This window comes from Galeopterus variegatus, unplaced genomic scaffold (genome assembly GCF_000696425.1).
Source record: "Galeopterus variegatus unplaced genomic scaffold, G_variegatus-3.0.2 Scaffold8934, whole genome shotgun sequence".
NCBI classification, from domain to species: domain Eukaryota; kingdom Metazoa; phylum Chordata; class Mammalia; order Dermoptera; family Cynocephalidae; genus Galeopterus; species Galeopterus variegatus.
This window is the reverse complement of record NW_007735045.1, coordinates 48,348-68,459: the sequence shown is the minus strand read 5'-3', so window position 1 is coordinate 68,459 and position 20,112 is coordinate 48,348. Positions and strand designations below refer to the sequence as shown.

General features: G+C 38.7%; 1 protein-coding gene and 1 pseudogene across 1 annotated transcript; both read right to left on the bottom strand.

The window, feature by feature from the left end:
- Positions 1-1,856: 1,856 nt before the first annotated feature.
- On the bottom strand, positions 1,857-2,717 carry LOC103608872 (annotated as a pseudogene).
- Positions 2,718-18,692: 15,975 nt separating this feature from the next.
- LOC103608871 (olfactory receptor 4D11) lies at positions 18,693-19,628 on the bottom strand. Its single transcript, XM_008593269.1, has one exon. The coding sequence runs from the start codon at positions 19,626-19,628 to the stop codon at positions 18,693-18,695; it is 936 nt and encodes a 311-aa protein (XP_008591491.1).
- Positions 19,629-20,112: the final 484 nt, after the last annotated feature.

The window sequence follows — 20,112 nt, the reverse complement described above, 5'->3', positions numbered from 1 at the left end:
TGAGACAGGGGCTTTGTGATTATAGAAACTGTCTGGCATCTGTGATTTACATAAAAAATACAGTAAAGTGTAAAAAAGTATTCACTCAACAGTTATTTATAGAGAGCCAATTTCTACTGAAGTCACTGAAAATATAGCAGATAACAAAACAGACAAACATATTTACTGTCATAGATAGTGGGAGGATACATATAATATAGTCAATAAATAAAATATAGAAAGTATGTTGGTGATAAACAAAACAAAAACAATTTGGCAGGGCAGTGAGGTAAGGAGTGTTGAATAGTCTATAAGAGGGTGTCAGTGCAGAGACGGGGACTGTGATTGGGACATCAAGGACAGTGTTTAGGAGAAGATGTCAAAAAGTAACTGGAGGGTCCCATGCTGGAGGAACAGTAGGCCTTTGTGAGAATTTGTTTTTATTCTGAGTGAAATTGGAGGGTATTTTTAAACTATTTTTATTCTTTCTTTATTTTTATAGCAGCTTTAGTTTTACAGAAAATTGAAGCAGAAAGTACAGGTAGTTCCCATATTCTTCTCCCACCCACATATATAGTTTTTTGTATTATTTATTTATTTTTGTTCTCCTATTATTGACATGCTATATTAGTGTGGGACATTTGTTACAATTATTAATTAATATCGATATATTATTGTTATTATTTTTTTACCATGTGATTTTTTTTTTTTTTATTGAGACATAACTGATTGTACTGTGTTGACACCATGTGATTTTTTAACAGGTATTCACACAAGTAATGACAGTGTTTCCCAGTTCTAGTAACCATGTTATTCTATTTAAAAATTTTTTTTTTATTGATTATACATATTCATGGGGCACAGGGCTGATTGTTAACACATGTGCCCAAGATGTGCTGAGCAGATCAATACTATCAGCATGCCCACCACCTCAAATCGCAGTTATTCCCCATGTTCCCCACCCAACCTCTCCCAAATCCCTCTCCCCTGCCCCTGGCAACCCTAGGTCAACATGTTGTCTCTTTCTGCAAGTCCAACACACCATTGTGGTCTTTCTTTCCTTCCTTCTTTCTCTCTTAGCTCCTCCCACTTATGAGTGAGGACATGTGGTATTTTTCCCTCTGTTCCTGGCTTATTTTGCTTAACTTAACTTTCTCCAAACTCATCCATGTTGCTGCGTATGGCAGAATTTCATTTTTTTTTATGGCCAAGTAGTATTCCATTGTGTATAGATAACACATTTCCCTTATCCACTCTGTTATTGGACATTTAGGTTGGTTCCAGCTTTTGTTTATTGTAAATAGAGCTGTGGTGAACATGGGAGTGCACATATCCCTTCGATATGATGATTTCCATTGCTTTGGGTATATACCTAGCAGTGGGATTGCTGGATGATATGGTAGTTCTATCTGTAGTTGTTTGAGAAACCTCCATACTGTTTTCCATAGTGGCTGTGCTAATTTACAGTCCCCCCCAAACGTGGGACTTTCTTCCCCTTTTAATGTTTTCTTTAGATGTTTGTTGGTTTTTTTTTTAAAAGTCACATTTATTTAGCATCGTGATCAGACTATTACATTTAGCAATCAACAGCATGGCTGCAAAAAAAAGAAAAAATTCTACATTAAATCCCTTTGTTTGAAAGCTTTATATTTCCAACAGAACAGAACTAAAATAACCTGCTATACAATCAGTCACAAATACAGTCCTTGAGTTTTTTTGCCCATACACATGAGTATTGTCTAAAACATGATTTCTTTGTAGCAGGAGGCCCTGCCACCACTGTACTTGGCTGAGTTCACAAATCTGTTGGAAACTGTAGCTTCCCTGTCACTTCTCTGGCTCTTCTCTCCTGCTAAGCTTTGTTTCCTGGAAGTTAATTAGAACTTCCTGCCACTGCCATAGCCACTGCTGCTGCTGGAGTCACCATAGCCACCTTGGTTTCATAGTTTGGCAAAATATTGTCCTTCACCACCATAGGGACCAGAACTTCTGCCTACAAAATTTCCTCCCTTCATGGGTCCACAATTTGAACACTGTTGTTATTGCCAAAATCACTGTAGCTTCCACAACCTTCAAAGTTTTCTCCATAACCAAAGTTGTCATTCCCACCAAAACCACCTCCATGACCACCACGAAAGTTTCCAGAACCACTTTGACCTCTTTGGCTGGATGAAGCACCAGCCATCTCTCGCTTTGACAGAGCTTTCCTTACTTCACAGTTTTGGCCATTCACAGGACGGTATTTCTGAATGACAATCTTATCCATGGGGTCATGGTCATCAAAGGTTACAAAAGCAAAGCCCCTCTTATTGCCACTGCCTCTGTCAGTCATGATTCCAATCACTTCAATTTTCCCATACTGTTCAAAGTAATCTGTCAGATGATGTTCTTCAGTGTCCTCTTTAATGCTGACAACAAAGATCTTTTTTACAATTAAGTAGGCATCTGGCTTTGAGAATCCTCTCTTGAGACAGCCCTCTTTGGTTCCACACTCTTCCATTCACTTTGTATGGCCTTGCATTTATGGCTGCATCCACCTCCTCCACAGTGGCATATGTGACAAATGCAATGCCCCTGGAGTGCTTAGTGTTTTGATCCCTCATGACCACACAATCCATGAGCATTCCCCATTGCTCAGAATGGCTGCTGCGACTCTCATCAGTTGTTTCAAAGCTCAACCCTCCAGTGAAGAGCTTCCACAGTGTTTTGGGCTCTTTAGGAGACTCTGACTTACACATGACAGCAGTGGAAAGAGACTTTAATCATGCTTCCTCGGCAGCATCCACAGACAAAAAAGGCATTTATTGGTTTTTTGAGGTGGTAAGATAGAGTTTCTTTTTTCTTTCTCATTAGCATTTTTACTTTAGCAGTGAGTTTTGTTCTTTCTTGTGTATTTGTGATAGTGATTATTTTTTTTGGATTCCAGATGTAGGACTCCCTTGAGAATTTCTTGCAGGGCTGGTAATGTGGTCATGAAAACTTGCAGTTTTTGTTTGTCTGGAAATACAAAATTTCTCCCTCATTTCTGAAGAATTGCCTTGCTGGGTGTAGTATTCATGGCTGGCTGTTTGTTTCTTTTTGTATTTTGAATATGTCATCCCATTTTCTTCTTGCCTATAGAGTTTCAGTTGAGAAGTCGGCTGTTAGTCTTATGGGGGCTCCCTTATAAGTCACTTGATGCTTTTCTCTTGCTGCTTTTAGGATTCTCTCTTCGTCTTTCAGTTTTGCCAGTTTGACTATAATGTGCCTTGGAGAGGATGTTTTTGGATCAGATCTGTTAGGGGATCTTCGAGTTTCCTGGATCTGAAAGTCTGTGTCTCTCCCTGTACCTGGGAAGTTTTCTGTTATTATTTCATTGAATAGATTCTTTTCTTTCTTTTTATAAGTTTTATTTTATTGTTTATGCATATTCATGAGGTACAAAGCTGACCTTCACCACCTGCACCAAGGATGTGATGGTCAGATCAATAGTATCAGGATAACCATTACCAGAAATTGTGATTATTCTCCATGTTCTCCACCCAATTAATCCGAACTCCTCACCACTGCACCCCATGTAATGCTCTGTATGCTTTCTCCCATCTGCAAGCCTAATGCATCACTGTGGCATTTCTTACCTTCCTTCTTTCTCTCTTAGTTCTCACATATGAATGAGGTCATGTGGTATTTTTCCCTATGTGCCTGGTTTATTTCACTTTACATAATTTTCTCCAAGCTCATCTATATTGCTGGATATGGCAGAATTTCATTATTTTTTATGGCAGAGTAGTATTTGATTGTGTATATAACCACATTTTCCTTATCCAGACATCTGTTGATGAACATTTAGGTTGCTTCCATGTATTGGCTATTGTAAATAGAGCTGTGATGAACATGGGAGTGCAGGTATTCCCTTCAAAAAGATGATTTCCATTCTTTTGGGTATATACCCAGAAGGGGGTTGCTGGATTGTTTGAACAGAATACCAATGCCTTTACCTTTCTCCTCTTCTGGAACACCCATGATTTGAATGTGTGCTCAAGGTTGTCTGCTAGCTCTCTTAGACTTTCTTCAGTTTTTAAAATTCTTTTTTCCTTTTTTTTTTTTCTTTTTTTGGTTCACCTGGGTTATTTCATAAAGACCCTCTTTGAGATGAGAGATTCTTTCTTTTGCTTGGTCTAATCTGCTGCCTACACTCTCAGTTGTGTTTTTTTATTTCACTGAATGAATGCTTCAGTTCCAGGAGTTCTGCTACATTCCTTTTAAAGGTATTAATCTCTTTGTGAATTTCATCTTTCATATCCTGGATATTTGTTTTCATTTCATTGTGTTGTCTGAGTCTTCTCTTATCTCACTGAGTTTCCTTAAGATTGTTATTTGGAATTCCTTTTCGGTAATTTTAAGGGTTTCCTGTTCTATAGGTCTGGCACTTGAGGATTACTATATTCCTTTTGATATATTATTATTAATTTAATTTTATATTGTGGTTTCTTCTTTGTGTTGTGCAGTTCTAATGGTTTTGTGTGATGCATAATGTCATGTATTAACCATTACATATTGTACAGAATAGTTTTGCTGCTCTAAGAATCCTGTGCCACACCTATTCATCCAACCCTCTCTCCTTCCTTATCCCCTGAAATCCTGCCAACCACTCATTTTTATTCTTTATTACCTCAAACACTTATCATTTCTTTGTGTTGGAAACATTCAAGATATTCTCTTCTAGCCAATTGAAACTATACAATAAATTGTTCTTAATTATAGTAATCCTATAGTGCTGTAGAAGATAAGATATCATTCCTCCTATTTAGCTGAAATTTTTCAAATTAAGCAACCTTCCACTATTCCCAATTCCCCATACTTTTTTCAGCCTTTGGTAACTCTCATTTTACTCTCTACATCTATATGATCAAACATCTTAGCTTCCACATATGAGTGAGAACACGGGGTATTTCTTTTTCTCTTCCTGGCTCTCTTTACTTAACGTAATGTCTTCCATGCTCATCCATGTTGCCACGAATGACACGATTTCATTCTTTTTTATGGCTGAATAGTATTCCATTGTGTATGTATACCACATTTTCTTCCTCTTCTTTTTTTATTGATACATAATGGGTTATATATATTTGTGGTGTACAGAGTTGACTATCAGTACTTGTTTACAATATGTGATGATCAAATCAGGATAGTTGGCATGTTCGTCATTAGAAAACATATTGATTCATTGTGTCCATTAACCAATTTCTCCCTACCCCTCTCTCCTTTCCCCTTTCCCCCATCTAATAATCAAAGATCTGTTCTCCCCTCTGAAAATTCAATGTATTAAATGTATTATTTATTTATTTCTCTCTCTCTCTTTTTTCCACTTATGAATGTGGGCATACAGTATTTCTCTTTAAGTGCCTGGCTTATTTCACTTAACATAATTTTATCTAGGCTCAGCCATGCTGCAGCAAAGGGCAGAATTTCATTTTTTTTATGGCTGAGTAGTATCCCATTGTACACATATACCACATTTTCTTTATGCAGTCATCCATTGGTGGGCATTTAGGTTGGTTCCAACTCTTGGCTATTGAAAATAGAGCTGTAATTAACATGGGAATGCAGGTATCCCTTCAGCACGATCATTTCTTCCTTTAGACATATATCCAGTAGTGGGATTGCTGAATCATGTGGTAGTTCTATCTATAGTTGTTTGAGAAAACTCTATGCTGTTGTCCATAAAGGATGTACTAAGATACAGCCCACTGATATTGTAGAAGCTTTCCCCTTTGCATTCTTGCCAGCATTTGTTATTCTCTGTCTTTTTTGATAATAGCCAGTCTAATTGGAGTGATATGATATCTCAATGTGGTTTTGATTCCCATTTGCCTGCTGTTTAGTGAAGTTGAGCAGTTTTTCATGTACTTTTTGCCCATTTTATGTCTTTTTTGAGAAATGTCTGTTCAGCATTTTGCCCATTTTTTAATCAGATTTCTTTTTACAGTTTAGTTGTCTTAGTTCCTTGTATATTCTGGATATTAATCACTTGTTACATACATAATTTGCAAATATTTTCTCCCATTCTGTAGATTGCCTATTCACTCTGTTGTTTGAATCCTTTGCTGTGTAGAAGCTTTTTAGTTTGATATAATACCAGTTGTTTATTTTTTTTATCTTTTTGCCTTTGCTTTTGAGGTCTTATTCATAAAGTCTTTTCCCAGTCCTACATCCTGAAGTGTTTCCCCTGTGTTTCCTTCTAGGAATTTTATAGTTTCAAGTCTTATATTTAAGTCTTTAATCCATTTTGAGTTGATTTTGGTATATGGCGAAGTGTACTGGTCTAATTTCTTTTTTTTTTTTTTACATTTTTAAATTTTTTAAATTTTATTTTAACTTCTCACTATACATTGTAGTTGATTGTCATGACCCTTTACCCATTCCTCTTTCTCCAATCTCTCTCTCCCCTCCTGTCCATTACATCATATCTGTTCACTTGTCTTAACAAGTTCAAGGAATTGTGATTGTTGTGTCTTCTTCATCCCTCTACCATTTATTTGTTTGTAATATTTACTTATTTATTTTTAGCTCCCACAAATAAGTTAGAACATGTATTTCTCTTTCTGTGCCTGACTTGTTTCACTTAATATAATTTTCTCTAAGTCCATCCATGTGGTTGTGAATGGTAGTATTTCATTCTTTTTTAAAGCAGAGTACTATTCCATTGTGTAGATATACCACCTTTTTCCTTATCCACTCAACGGATGATGTATATTTGGGCTGGTTCCAACTCTTGGGTTTTTTTTTACTCTTGTTGTAAATAGTGCTTCAATAGACATGGGCATACAGGTATCCTTTTGGCATGATGATTTCCATTCCTCTGGGTATATTTCTAGCAGTGGAAAAGCTGGGTCATATGGTAGATCTATCTAAAATTGTTTGAGGACTCTCCATACCATTTTCCATGAAGTCTGCACCATTTTGCAGTCCCATCAACAGTGTATGAGAGTTCCTTTTTCTCTGCAACCTCACCAGCGTTTTATCATTCTCAGTCTTTTGGATATTAGCCATCCTAACTGGAGTGAGATGGTTTCTCAAAGTGGATATATTCTGGATATTAATCCTTTATCAGATGTATATTTTGCAAATATTTTCTCCCACTCTGTTGGTTGTCTTTTCACTCTGTTGATTGTTTCTTTTGCTGTGCAGAAGCTTTTTAGTTTGATATAATCCCATTTGTTTATTTTTCCTTTGGTTACCTTTGCTTTTGGGGTCATATTCATGAAGTCTCTACCCACTCCTACCTCCTGGAGTGTTTCCCCTATTTTTCTTTAAGGAGTTTTATTGTTTCAGGATGTCTATTTAATTCCTTAATCCATTTTGAGTTGATTTTGGTATATGGGGAGAAAAATGGGTCTAGTTTCATTCTCCTACATATGAATATCCAGTTATCCAAGCACCATTTGCTGAAGAGGCAATCTCTTCCCCAGTGTGTAGACTTGGTGCCTTTGTCAAAGATTAGAAGGCTGTAGGTGTATGGGTTCATTTCTGGGTCCTCTATTTATTCCATTCATCCATGTGTCTGTTTTTAATGTCAGTACCATGCTGTTTTGGTTATTATAGCTTTGTAGTATAGTTTATAATCAGGTAGTGTTATGCTTCCAGCTTTATTGTTTTGCTCAGGATTGCTTTGGCTATGCCTTGTCTTTTATTATTTCATATAAATGTCTGGATAGTTTTTTCCATTTCTGAGAAAAATGTCTGGGGAATTTTGATGGGGATTGTCTTGAATCTGTAGATCACTTTGTGTAACATGCACATTTTCATAATGTTAATGCTTCCAATCCAAAAGCATGGGATATCTTTCCATCTTCTTGTGTCTTCTTTAATTTCTCTCAACAGTGGTTTGTAGTTCTCTTCATAGAGATATTTCACATCCTTGGTTAACTTTATACCTAAGTATTTCATTTGATGGCTATTGTAAATGGGCTAGCTTTCTTGATTTCTTTTTCTGCATGTTCACTGTAGGAGTATAGAAATGGTACTGATTTTTGTGTGTTCATTTTGTATCCTGCAACTTTGCTGAAATCATTTACCAACTCCAAGAGTTTTTTCATAGAAGCATTAGGCTGTTTCTCATTTGCTTATTTGCTGTTCCAGTGGGTTTTATTCTTTCTTGTGCATTCATGGTGGTGATGAACAGCTTTTGGATTCCAGATGCAGACCCCTTGAGGTATTTTTGTAGCACTGGTTGCATGGTGGTGAACTTCTGCAGTTTTTATCTGTCTGGAAAATACACTATTTCTCCTTCATTTGTGAAGAATAGCCTTGCTGGAAATGGTATTCTTGGCCAGTGGTGTTTTCTTTTAGTATTTTGAATATATCATCCTGTTCTCTCCTGACCTATGAGGTTTCTGCTAAGAAATCTTCTGCTAGTCTGATGGTGACTCCCTCATAGATGACTTGGAACTTTTCTCTTGCTGCTTTTAGGATTCTCTTTGTCTTTGACTTTGACAATTTAACTACAAAGTTAGACTATCAAAGGTCTTAGAGAGGACCTTTTTGGATTGAATCTGATTGGGGATCTTTGAGCCTCTTGGATCAGGTAGTCCATATTTATCCCAATACCTGGGAAGTTTTCTGCTATTATTTCATTGAATAGGTTTTGAATGCCTTTCCCTTTCTCTTCTTCCTGAACAGCCATAATTTGGATGTTTGCATGCTTAAGGTTGTCTGACAGCTCTTGTAGGTATTTTTCATTTTCTTTTTCTTTTGGTTACCTGGTTACTTCAAAAAACATGTTTTCAAGGTCATGGATTCTTCTGCATCCTCCTTGATGGGGCGGGTCGATGTGGGCAGGTTCATTGGAGCTGTAGTTATGTGTCTGTGCCTGAAAGAGGCATATGAATCCTTCACTACCTCCTCATGCCTGCATGAATTACAAGTGTGCCTCACCAAAGAAGGAGGGCTTGCCAGGAGTTCCCAGTACCAGGTGCATGGCCACAGAGTCTGCTGCTCAGAGAGGTATATTTGTTCTCCTTTCCTCCTCATGGTTCTAAGTATTGTAGGAACGTCCCACTAAAGTAGGCAGGGTCACCAACCACAGGCAACAGACCTGAATTAGCTGTTTTCTAGATCTGGAGCTTGTGCACACTGACCCCCTCTGTCCTGAGGGTGCCATCCTTGCTGCACTGCACCAGCCATTCCCAGGACGCAGGGCTGAAGCCAAGGTTTAATGCCAATTCCTAGTTCACTGTAGCAGTCTGGGACCTGGGGGGTGGGGGAAGCTCTGCATGAGTCCTTCCCCAGGCCAATGCAGCCAAACACATGCCTGCAGCAGTTCCTGACACCAAGTGCATGGCTGCATGAGTGGCACAGACTCCCCCACGGGTTGGGTCACTGATTCTTTCACCTTTCGGTCACAAAATTCCAGAATCCCCATGTAGAGCTAGAGCTAGGGTCTGGTGCTCACAGACCCATTGAGCCCATTCACAAACCCTTCACACACAGGTCTATGAGCTAGGTAACAGGCAAAGTCCAAAGGAAAACTGAAACTGAGCAGCTGCCAGCAGAGTAAACCTGTTCTATTTTTAGATACTTAGCCATGAGCTCTGAGGTCAGCACTGCTTTGCAAACTGAAGAACACACAAAAGCAATTAACTAGAAAGATACATGGGTGCACATGCACACTAACTCTCCCCACACACAACTTGTTTACAAGAAATGTGCCACTCCATCCCCCAGACAGACCTGAGCCAAGGGAGCCTGACCAAATTATTCTATTTTCCCCACACCCCACTACTCTGGGTTGAGGAATGGGGTGGTGATGATGGAGAAACTTTTGAATTTCTTTGTGGCTTTCCTGAGTTTCTGCACTCACCAAAGTCTCTGCTACTGCCTTCCTGTGCTCAAGCTCCCTTCTTTAGTTTTTCTAGTCCAAGTGTAGTTGCTCATTTGCTGCATTCTCCATCTTTGTGGGAGAGAGGAGTAATGTCTCCTAGTCTGCCATCTTGCTCTGCCTCCTGATTCCATATCTTGGCTACTGTGAATAGTGCTGCAATAAAAANTGGTTACTTCAAAAAACATGTTTTCAAGGTCATGGATTCTTCTGCATCCTCCTTGATGGGGCGGGTCGATGTGGGCAGGTTCATTGGAGCTGTAGTTATGTGTCTGTGCCTGAAAGAGGCATATGAATCCTTCACTACCTCCTCATGCCTGCATGAATTACAAGTGTGCCTCACCAAAGAAGGAGGGCTTGCCAGGAGTTCCCAGTACCAGGTGCATGGCCACAGAGTCTGCTGCTCAGAGAGGTATATTTGTTCTCCTTTCCTCCTCATGGTTCTAAGTATTGTAGGAACGTCCCACTAAAGTAGGCAGGGTCACCAACCACAGGCAACAGACCTGAATTAGCTGTTTTCTAGATCTGGAGCTTGTGCACACTGACCCCCTCTGTCCTGAGGGTGCCATCCTTGCTGCACTGCACCAGCCATTCCCAGGACGCAGGGCTGAAGCCAAGGTTTAATGCCAATTCCTAGTTCACTGTAGCAGTCTGGGACCTGGGGGGTGGGGGAAGCTCTGCATGAGTCCTTCCCCAGGCCAATGCAGCCAAACACATGCCTGCAGCAGTTCCTGACACCAAGTGCATGGCTGCATGAGTGGCACAGACTCCCCCACGGGTTGGGTCACTGATTCTTTCACCTTTCGGTCACAAAATTCCAGAATCCCCATGTAGAGCTAGAGCTAGGGTCTGGTGCTCACAGACCCATTGAGCCCATTCACAAACCCTTCACACACAGGTCTATGAGCTAGGTAACAGGCAAAGTCCAAAGGAAAACTGAAACTGAGCAGCTGCCAGCAGAGTAAACCTGTTCTATTTTTAGATACTTAGCCATGAGCTCTGAGGTCAGCACTGCTTTGCAAACTGAAGAACACACAAAAGCAATTAACTAGAAAGATACATGGGTGCACATGCACACTAACTCTCCCCACACAAAGAACACACAAAAGCAATTAACTAGAAAGATACATGGGTGCACATGCACACTAACTCTCCCCCCACACAACTTGTTTACAAGAAATGTGCCACTCCATCCCCCAGACAGACCTGAGCCAAGGGAGCCTGACCAAATTATTCTATTTTCCCCACACCCCACTACTCTGGGTTGAGGAATGGGGTGGTGATGATGGAGAAACTTTTGAATTTCTTTGTGGCTTTCCTGAGTTTCTGCACTCACCAAAGTCTCTGCTACTGCCTTCCTGTGCTCAAGCTCCCTTCTTTAGTTTTTCTAGTCCAAGTGTAGTTGCTCATTTGCTGCATTCTCCATCTTTGTGGGAGAGAGGAGTAATGTCTCCTAGTCTGCCATCTTGCTCTGCCTCCTGATTCCATATCTTGGCTACTGTGAATAGTGCTGCAATAAAAATCGGAGAGCAAATATCTTTTCAATATACTGATTTCCACTCCTTTAGATATATACCTAGTAGTGGGATTGATGGATCATATAGTGACTCTATTTATAGTTTAATATATTTTATAGTTTTTTGAGACTGTTTTCTGTAAATCTTTACTAGTTTACAAATATATTTTATAGTTTTTTGAGACTGTTTTCTGTAAATCTTTACTAGTTTACATTCCCACCAACAATGTATAAGAGTTCCCCTTTCTTAGCATTCTTGCCAGCATTTGCTATTTTCTTACTTTGATAATAGCCATTCTAACTGGAGTGAGATGATATCTCACTGTGGTTTTGATTTGCATTTCCTTAATAATTAGTGATGTTGAGCATTTCTCATATACTTGTTGGCCATTTGTACATCTTGAGAAATGCATATTCAGCTCATTTGCCCATATTTTGATGAGATTGTTTTCTTGCGATTGAGTTTGCTATTATCAGTGTCTTGCATTTTTGTTATTCTGGTGATATTTCATTATGGTGTTAATTTGCATTTTAACTGGGGTTATATGGTATCTTATTGGGGTTTTGATTTGCATTTCCTTGATGATTAGTGATGCTGAGAATTTTTTCATATAGCTGTTGGCCATTTGTGTGTCTTATTTTGAGAAATGTTTATTCAGGTTATTTCTGCATTTTTAAAAATTGGATTGTTGGGTTTTTTTGCTGTTAAGTTGTTTAGGTTACTTGTATATTTTGGGTATTACTCCCCTGTTGGATGAATAGTTTGCAAATATTTTATCCCATTTCACTAGTTGCCTGTTTGATCTGTTGACTGTTTCTTTTGCTGTGCAGGAAGGATTTCAGTTTGATATAATCCCATTTGTCTATTTTTGCTTTTGTTGCCAGTGATTTAGAAGTCTTCTCCATAAAATTTTTGCCCAGATCATTGTCTTATAGTGTTTCCCCTATGTTTTATTCCAGTAGTTTTATAGTTTCAGGTCTTACATTTAAGACTTTAAATCATATTGAATTGATTCTTCTAAATGGTGAGAGATACAGGTCTAGTTTCATCCTTCTGCACATGGATATCCAGTTTTCTTAGCACCATTTATTGAAGAAGCTGTGCTTTCCCCAATGTATTCTTCTTGGGGGCATAGCTATTGTAAATGGGATTGCTTTCTTGATTTCTTTTTCAGCTTGCTTCTTATTGGTATATAGAAATGCTACTAAGTTTCAAATGTTGATTTTGTATCTTGCAACTTTGCTGAAGTTGTCAATCAGTTCTAAGAGGTTTTTTTTGTTGTTGTTGTGTGTGTGTGTAAATTCTTTAGTTTTTCTTTATATAAAATCATGTTGTCTGCAAACAGGGACAATTCAACTTCCTCTTTTCTAATTTGGATGCACTCCATTTCTTTCTCTTGCCTGATTGCTCTGGCTAGAACCTCCAGTACTATGTTGAATAATAGCGGTGAGATTGGGCATCCTTGTCTTATTCCTGTTCTTAGAGGAAAAGCTTTTAACTTTTCTCTGTTCAAGATTATGTTAGCTGTGTGTTTGTTATATATGTCCTTTATTGTGTTGAGATACTTTCCTTGTACATCTAATTTGTTAAGAGTTTTCATTATGAAGGGATGTTGAATTTTATCAAATGCTTTTTTTTTGTATTTATTGAGTTGGCCATATTGTTTTTGTACTTCATTTTGTTGATATAGTGTATCACATATATTGATCTGTATATATGGAACCATCCTGCATCCCTGGATGAATCCTACTTGGTCATGGTGGACAATTTTGTTGGTATGTTGTTGAATTCTGTTTGCTAGTACTTTGTTGAGAATTTTTGCATATATGTTCATCAAGGATATTGGCCTGTAGTTTTCTTTTATCTTATCTTTGTCTGATTTTGGTATTGGGGTAATTCTGGCCTCAAAGAATGAGTTTTGAAGCATACCTTCTGCTTTGATATTTTGGAATAGTTTGAGAAGAATTGCTATTAATTTTTCTTGAAAACTTAAGTAGAATTTAGCAATGAAGCCATTTGATTCTGGGCTTATTTTCGGTGAAACACTAGTAATTACTGCTTCAATCTCATACTCATTACTGGTCTGTTCTGGTTTTCTTTTTCTTTTTGTTTCAGTTTTGGTAGGTTGTATGTGTCCAGAAATTTATCAGTTTCCTTCAGATTTTCCAATTCGTTTGCATATTTTTGTCAATAATAGTCTCTTATGGTTATTTGTATTTTTATGTTACCAGCTGAAAGGTGTCCTTCATCCCATTTTATTTTATTTTTCAAACTGAGTACATGTGTTCCAGGATATATTTACAGGAATGTCATATAGTAATTAGCTGTGTAAGAGCCCTAGAGTGGGAACAAACCCAAATGCACATCAATAAAAAAGACCAATAAATTTAGTATATTCATACAATGGAACACTATCAGAGAGTGAAAACAACATGATACATCTCAAAAAACACATCATTTTGAGCAACAGAAGGAACAATACATGTAGCATGATTCTAAAGATAAAAATAGGCAAATTCAACCAATATTTTCAGGGATAAAAGGAAAACAATAAAGAAAAACAAGGAAATGAACTATTACAAAGGTGAATATAGAGGTTACATTTAGGGAAAAGAGAGGGTTTATGATCAGGAAGAGGCATTTTGGGGATTTCTGGACCTTAAAACACTGTAGAGCTAGGGCTAGGTCTCACAGACCCCTCAAGCCCTTTTACAAACCCTTCACACACAGGTCTATGAGCTAGGTAACAGGAAAAAGGTCCTCGGAGTTGTAGGTGAAGAAATAATAGGCGTTTTTTCTAGATGCAAGCTCTGCAGACCAGCAGTTCAGACCTGCTGCTTTACACACTCTGAAGAAACACATAGGAATAACAACAAGCTAAAAATACATGGGCACTCATGCACACTAACTCCACCCCCCACACAACTTGTTTACAGAGAATGTGCTGCACCACCCCAACTGGACTGGAGGCAACGGAGCCTGATTAAACTACTCTATTTTCCTCACAAAAACCCTATTTCTTTTTTTTATTTATTAAGACATAATTGATTGTACACATCTGTGGGGTACAGCATTGAATATCAATGCCTGTGTGCAAAAATATGTAGTGCTCAAATCAGGATAATTAGTATATTCAACATTATACAGAGTGGGAAAGATACTTTGAAAATATACAATTATGCATATTTCAGGGAAAAAATGCCCAATGAAAAGGAGGGTGGAGAAATGGATAACGAAATACAATTTCATGTGTCTTTGCAAGGTCAAAATAAGAATCATGAGGATTTCTTAGAAATCACCCCAAAGGGGACCACCCATTGGAATTACACTTATCACACATCTTGGACAGAGCCTGCCAACTGAGGGATGCCCCCATATCCCAGCATCTCACTAAGCAAATGCTGCCTCATCCTCTACATTGAGTTGACTTTCAGGTATGCCTTTCATGTCACAGTTTTCTCTTCCCCAATTTTGAAAATCCTCTACTCTTGATTGAATCCCTAAAAGTCTCAGAAACAATATTTATGTTCAGTGGCACAGGAGAGCACAGATAAATGAGTCATTAAGACACATTACTCAAAGCCCCCAAACTTCCATTCCCAGTCAAGAAGCAAAGCTGGTCAGACCGTATGTGTTGAACTCAGGAATTGTTTCCTCAAATGTTGTTTTTCCAAAGTAGTCACCCTCCTGAGAGCTGGGAATATCAGCACCTTCTCAACTACCTTCAAAATACTTTGAACCTCAATATGTTGCCAAGTAAAATGCAGCTACATTTCTTGGAGCCAGTGCACCTTTCTATATTTTGCAAGCCATACTTTTTCGCTTCCTAGTAATGATAAGCTACCACTTTTGCTTGCTTCATTAAAAGATTTGACTTTGATAGAAACATTCTATACACTTATAACATTTCTGGAAATTCAACCCTAACAGTTTTTCAGTTTCAGAAATTCACACACACTAAAACTAACGGTTGGCTTAATCTCCATGTAGGAAATTGATCCTCTTATGATGCCCAAACTGCATCTTAGAAGAAGTTGATCCTGGAAAATTCTATGTTTAAAGAAAAGCCTACCTCAAGGCTAGTGGTTTTGTTATCTCCTTCTTTCACAGTTGGGAAAAGGCAACTTCAGGGAATCACATTGTTCTGACTCTTCTATTTTGCCTTGCTGTACCTCAGCCACCTGTATTAGTCCATCAGTCGTAAGCCCAATACAGGAAGTCATTAATATGTCACCAGGCATGTGCATGCACTCTCTCTCTCTCTCTCTCTCTCTCTCTCCTTCATCTCCTCTCTGTCCCATCTCACACTTATATGCAATGGCAACAGTGCTCATTCAGGACATATCCTTTCCTCTACAGGAAGCACATGAGACAGTACTTTTCATCCTTTGACTCAAGAAGAAAGTGTTGTGTTATATTAACATCAAGGAGTGTGCAGTCTTCCTCTTGGCCAAAGTCATTTTGTTCGCAATCAGCTAAGAAATGAAACTTAGATGAAAAGATAACAGTGAAAAAGCTCAAAGCTCTGTGCCTACTGTCAGAACATCTCTTGGAGACTGGACTATGCAGATTTATTTCTACGATTTCTGTTTAAAGCAGCATGCGCATCCCCCCCATACAATTATTTTAATCTACATCTCTGAGATCTATAGCTCACTCAGAATTTAGGGAGGTAACATGGTTACAGCTCTTGATATTTATCAACTTAATTACTTCAAAATTATTTTATGTTATTTTTTCATGGGTACCCAGAAATGTTTATCATTTAAACATTTGATTCAGAGAGCATTTGTACAAATGGTAGCTTGAAAGCCACGTGTCCAGAGTCACTTGATTCTTCTATTGGTTCTTAGCAGCAGAGCTTAAGAAAAAAAAAAAAATACATCATTTCACAATGTATACACATATCAAAACATCGTGTGTACACTGTTTACACAGTTTTTATTTGTCAATTATGCTTCAATAAAGCTGGTAAAAAATTGATTGAAATGGGAAAAATGCGGCCCAACTTATGATTTTATGTCATCTGGATAAATGTTTGTGTGATCAGGTGCAATTGTTGAACCTGTCCTGAGTTGCTGAATCAGGTTTTATTGCGTGCTTAGACATTATTTGAGGAAGTCATCGGGGCAGTGATGTGATAGGGATTCCTGAGTTCTTGCCCCCCTAGGATGATGCTTTTTAGATTCAGTGATCCAGACCTCATAATTCTTTACTGCCATCTGATTCTGACAGAGATAAAAACCTGATTTTAGTCAGTTACAAGAGACAGGAAGGAAAGGAAAGGATGTATTTGCGCAAATGGTCTACTAAGTGGTTTGTGGTGTGCATTTTTCACAGGCAGTTACATAAAGTAAACCTGTAACTCTTGAGAACAATTCTACTTGGGCAAAGGTAGCTGGACCATACAAATAGTGACTTGCTAAGTGTGAATTGTTCTTAGAATTTTTATGCTTGGAGAAGTAAGTCAGTATAGTAAAAATGTTAGAATTGGTTGATCAGGTGACAGGAGATGGCAAACCTTTGAGCCAGTCAGTTAATGAATGCTGATGGAGCCAGGCCAGATCCAGTTGGGGCATGAGTGAAGTTTGCCTTTGGCACTCACTGTGCTTTGGTTAACTCTCCCTGGGATCTCTGTTCTACTCCACGGGACTTGTCTTCTTGGTCTGATCCTTATAGCTAGTCTCAAAGCCAGGGTTTATCTTTGACCCATGATCTCCTTTTGATATGAAACACCAGCTTCAAGATGACTCGACAAAAAACAAGCAAACCTATTGTCATGTGTTAATGATAGTAAGCTAGAAATTTTAGGATAAGAGATGATTTGAATTTAATGTATATTCCCATATTTTCAACTCCATCAGTTTTTTTTTCTAACATTGAGGAGTATGGGCCATACACGAAAAGAGTGTGACAGGCCGATGGGGAACAGAGGGTGTGTTAGGCACAGCAATAAAGATGATATTAATAGTGATCTAACATTGAGGAGTATGGGCCATACACGAAAAGACAGGCCGATGGGGAACAGAGGGTGTGTTAGGCACAGCAATAAAGATGATATTAATAGTGACATTTGGCTCTCATTGAGCATCTGTTGTCTGCCGGGCCTCATATGCTTCACATACACCATCTCATTTTAACCTTCACAGCAACTCCATGAGATGGATATTATGATAAGTACTTGTGTGACCTTTAGAGACATGAAATAAACTGCCCAAATCACACAGGTGGTGTGTGGCAGAGATGGGATCTGGACCCAAGTCTGTGTGACTCTGAAGTTAGAGTTTTCAATCACCACGCCTCACTGCTTTCCCCGACAATAACACTAGCCTTTACTGCCTCTTCACCAATGCCAACAGTTTGAGAAACAGACCAGTTAGAATTTCATCTTCTTTAACTCTCTCTCTCTCTCCCCTCAGTGGGAAGAAATGTGAATTCTCAATGGTAAAGCCAAGCCAAGATGGATCTTCTTAAGGCTGCAACCAGAAAAATCAGTACTTGCAGAATAAAAATGGATTGCCCAATGGCAACCGTGAGGTTCTGCCTTTGCCTAAACTCATCACAAGAATGTGAATCCGGCATCTTTAGTTTTGTTCTGTTTTTTATTTTTATTTTTATTTTTTTTGGTCTAGTTCTACATTAAGATAAATACCTTTAGGCTGTTATGAGAAATCTTTCTAAGCTTCTTCATTCCTGATAGGAATCTAGGAAGATAATCAATATGTGTCTATGAAATTTTCAGTAGCTCATGGGCCCACATGTAATTTAACCAAGCAAAGGTCAATTTCTCAATCTGCAATAGGCCATATATACCAATTTTTGTGCATCTCAGAGGCACTGACCATGAGAGTTTTCTAGAGCACTATCATAAATCACATTCATGTGGCAAAGCATCAATGGCTTGGGTATTTGAAGATGTCTCTGTAATTAACTTGACATAAGACTTTGAACAAATCACTTTATCTCTCTGTGTTTTTATTTTCTTACCTTCTATTTTCTATTATCTTCTTATCAACTATTTAAAAGGCAAAGAGGGTGATCGAGTCCAACCCTATTTTTGGACTTGAACCCTATTTGCCTTCTACATAGTTGTCTTAATTGACATATTGTTACCTTGGTCTTTGAGTGGAAATACATCAATCAGCTCAATTCTATAACACTAGTTACTTCATGCTGAGCACAAGCTTCGGTTATCAGTTACCTACTAACTTAAATAGGAAAATGAAATGTTACCTAGTAAGTGTCATTTGTTTATTGACAACGTATTTGGGTGTAAAAATATGAATCTATGGAAAAATAATAAAGAAGTCCTTGGTGATGAAGACTTGTGGAACTTTTTTCTATTTCCTTTCCAACAGCAGGAGTCTTCTCCTGAGTCTTCTCATGGCTGCCTTCATCTCGTGGTTCCTCAGAGTGTATATCAAGGGGTTCAGCAGAGGGGAGATGACAGTGAAGGTGACAGAGATGGCCTTATCTGTGGGGAGGGCAGTGAAGGGCCGGGCATAGACATAGATACAAGGCACAAAATGCAGGGTCACCACAGTGATGTGGGAGGTGCAGGTTGAGATGGCTTTCTTCCTTCCCTCCCCTGCCTGAGACCTCAGCATCATTAGGATGACCGTGTAGGACACAAGGAGGAAGATAAACCACAGGGTAGTAACCAGGCCATTGTTGGAAATCATTAGAAGCTCAAGAGTGAAAGTGTCAGTGCAGGCGATTTTGAGGACCTGGGGGACATCACAGTAGAAAGTGTCAAGAACATTAGGTCCACAGAAGGGGAGAGGAAGCAACAGGGAAATCTGCACGACAGAGTGCACAAAGCCCCCCACCCACGAGGCCATGATAAGGGCAGCACATCGACCCCTGCTCATGATGGTCACATAGCGCAGGGGTTTGGCGATGGCCACGTAGCGATCAAACGCCATCACAGAGAGAGAAAAAATGTCTGCGCCACCAAGGAGGTGGAAGAAGAACATCTGTGTCATGCAGCTCGTGTAGGATATTGTCTTTTTCTTTGACAGAAGGTCCACCAAGACCTTTGGAGCAGTGATGGAGGAAAAGCAGATGTCAAGGATGGCTAGATTGCGGAGGAGGAAGTACATGGGAGTGTGAAGGCGGGAATCACAGGTCACAGTGACCATGATGAGGAGGTTTCCCAGCAGAGTTGTCATGTACACCAAAAATAAGAAAAGAAATAAGACTGAGCTCAGGTCTTGGGACTGAGTAAGTCCCAGAAATATAAATTCTTTTACTCTGGTGCCATTCTCCAACTCCATTGAATCATGTTTCCTCTTCCTTGTATAATTTGGGAAAAATTAATAGTGTTATTTCAGAAAGTTTTTGCCCTCCGTTAATAGATTCACATTTGGAGTCAGATATTAGGTCTGAAAATTTGTAAGTTCCTATCACCANTGCAAATACGTAACGTGCATATGTGCATTGACTGCACATATTTAAAATGTGCACTTTGATAGATTTTGACAAAGAATATACCCATGATACCATTGCTAGCTTGTATTTTCTAGAATTTTCTATAGTTCGAATCCCACTATACGTGTATGTACTCTCTTTTGTCTGGCTTCTTTCAGTCATGAAATTCATCCATGGGTTTATGTGCACCACTATCTTGTTCTTTTATATTGTATGGATGTGAACATTTGTGTACATGTCTTTGTGTGGACATATGTTTTCATTTCTCTTGGGTGACTACCTAGGAGTGGAATGGCTGTAACTTAAAATTCATTAATGAGAAAACGAACA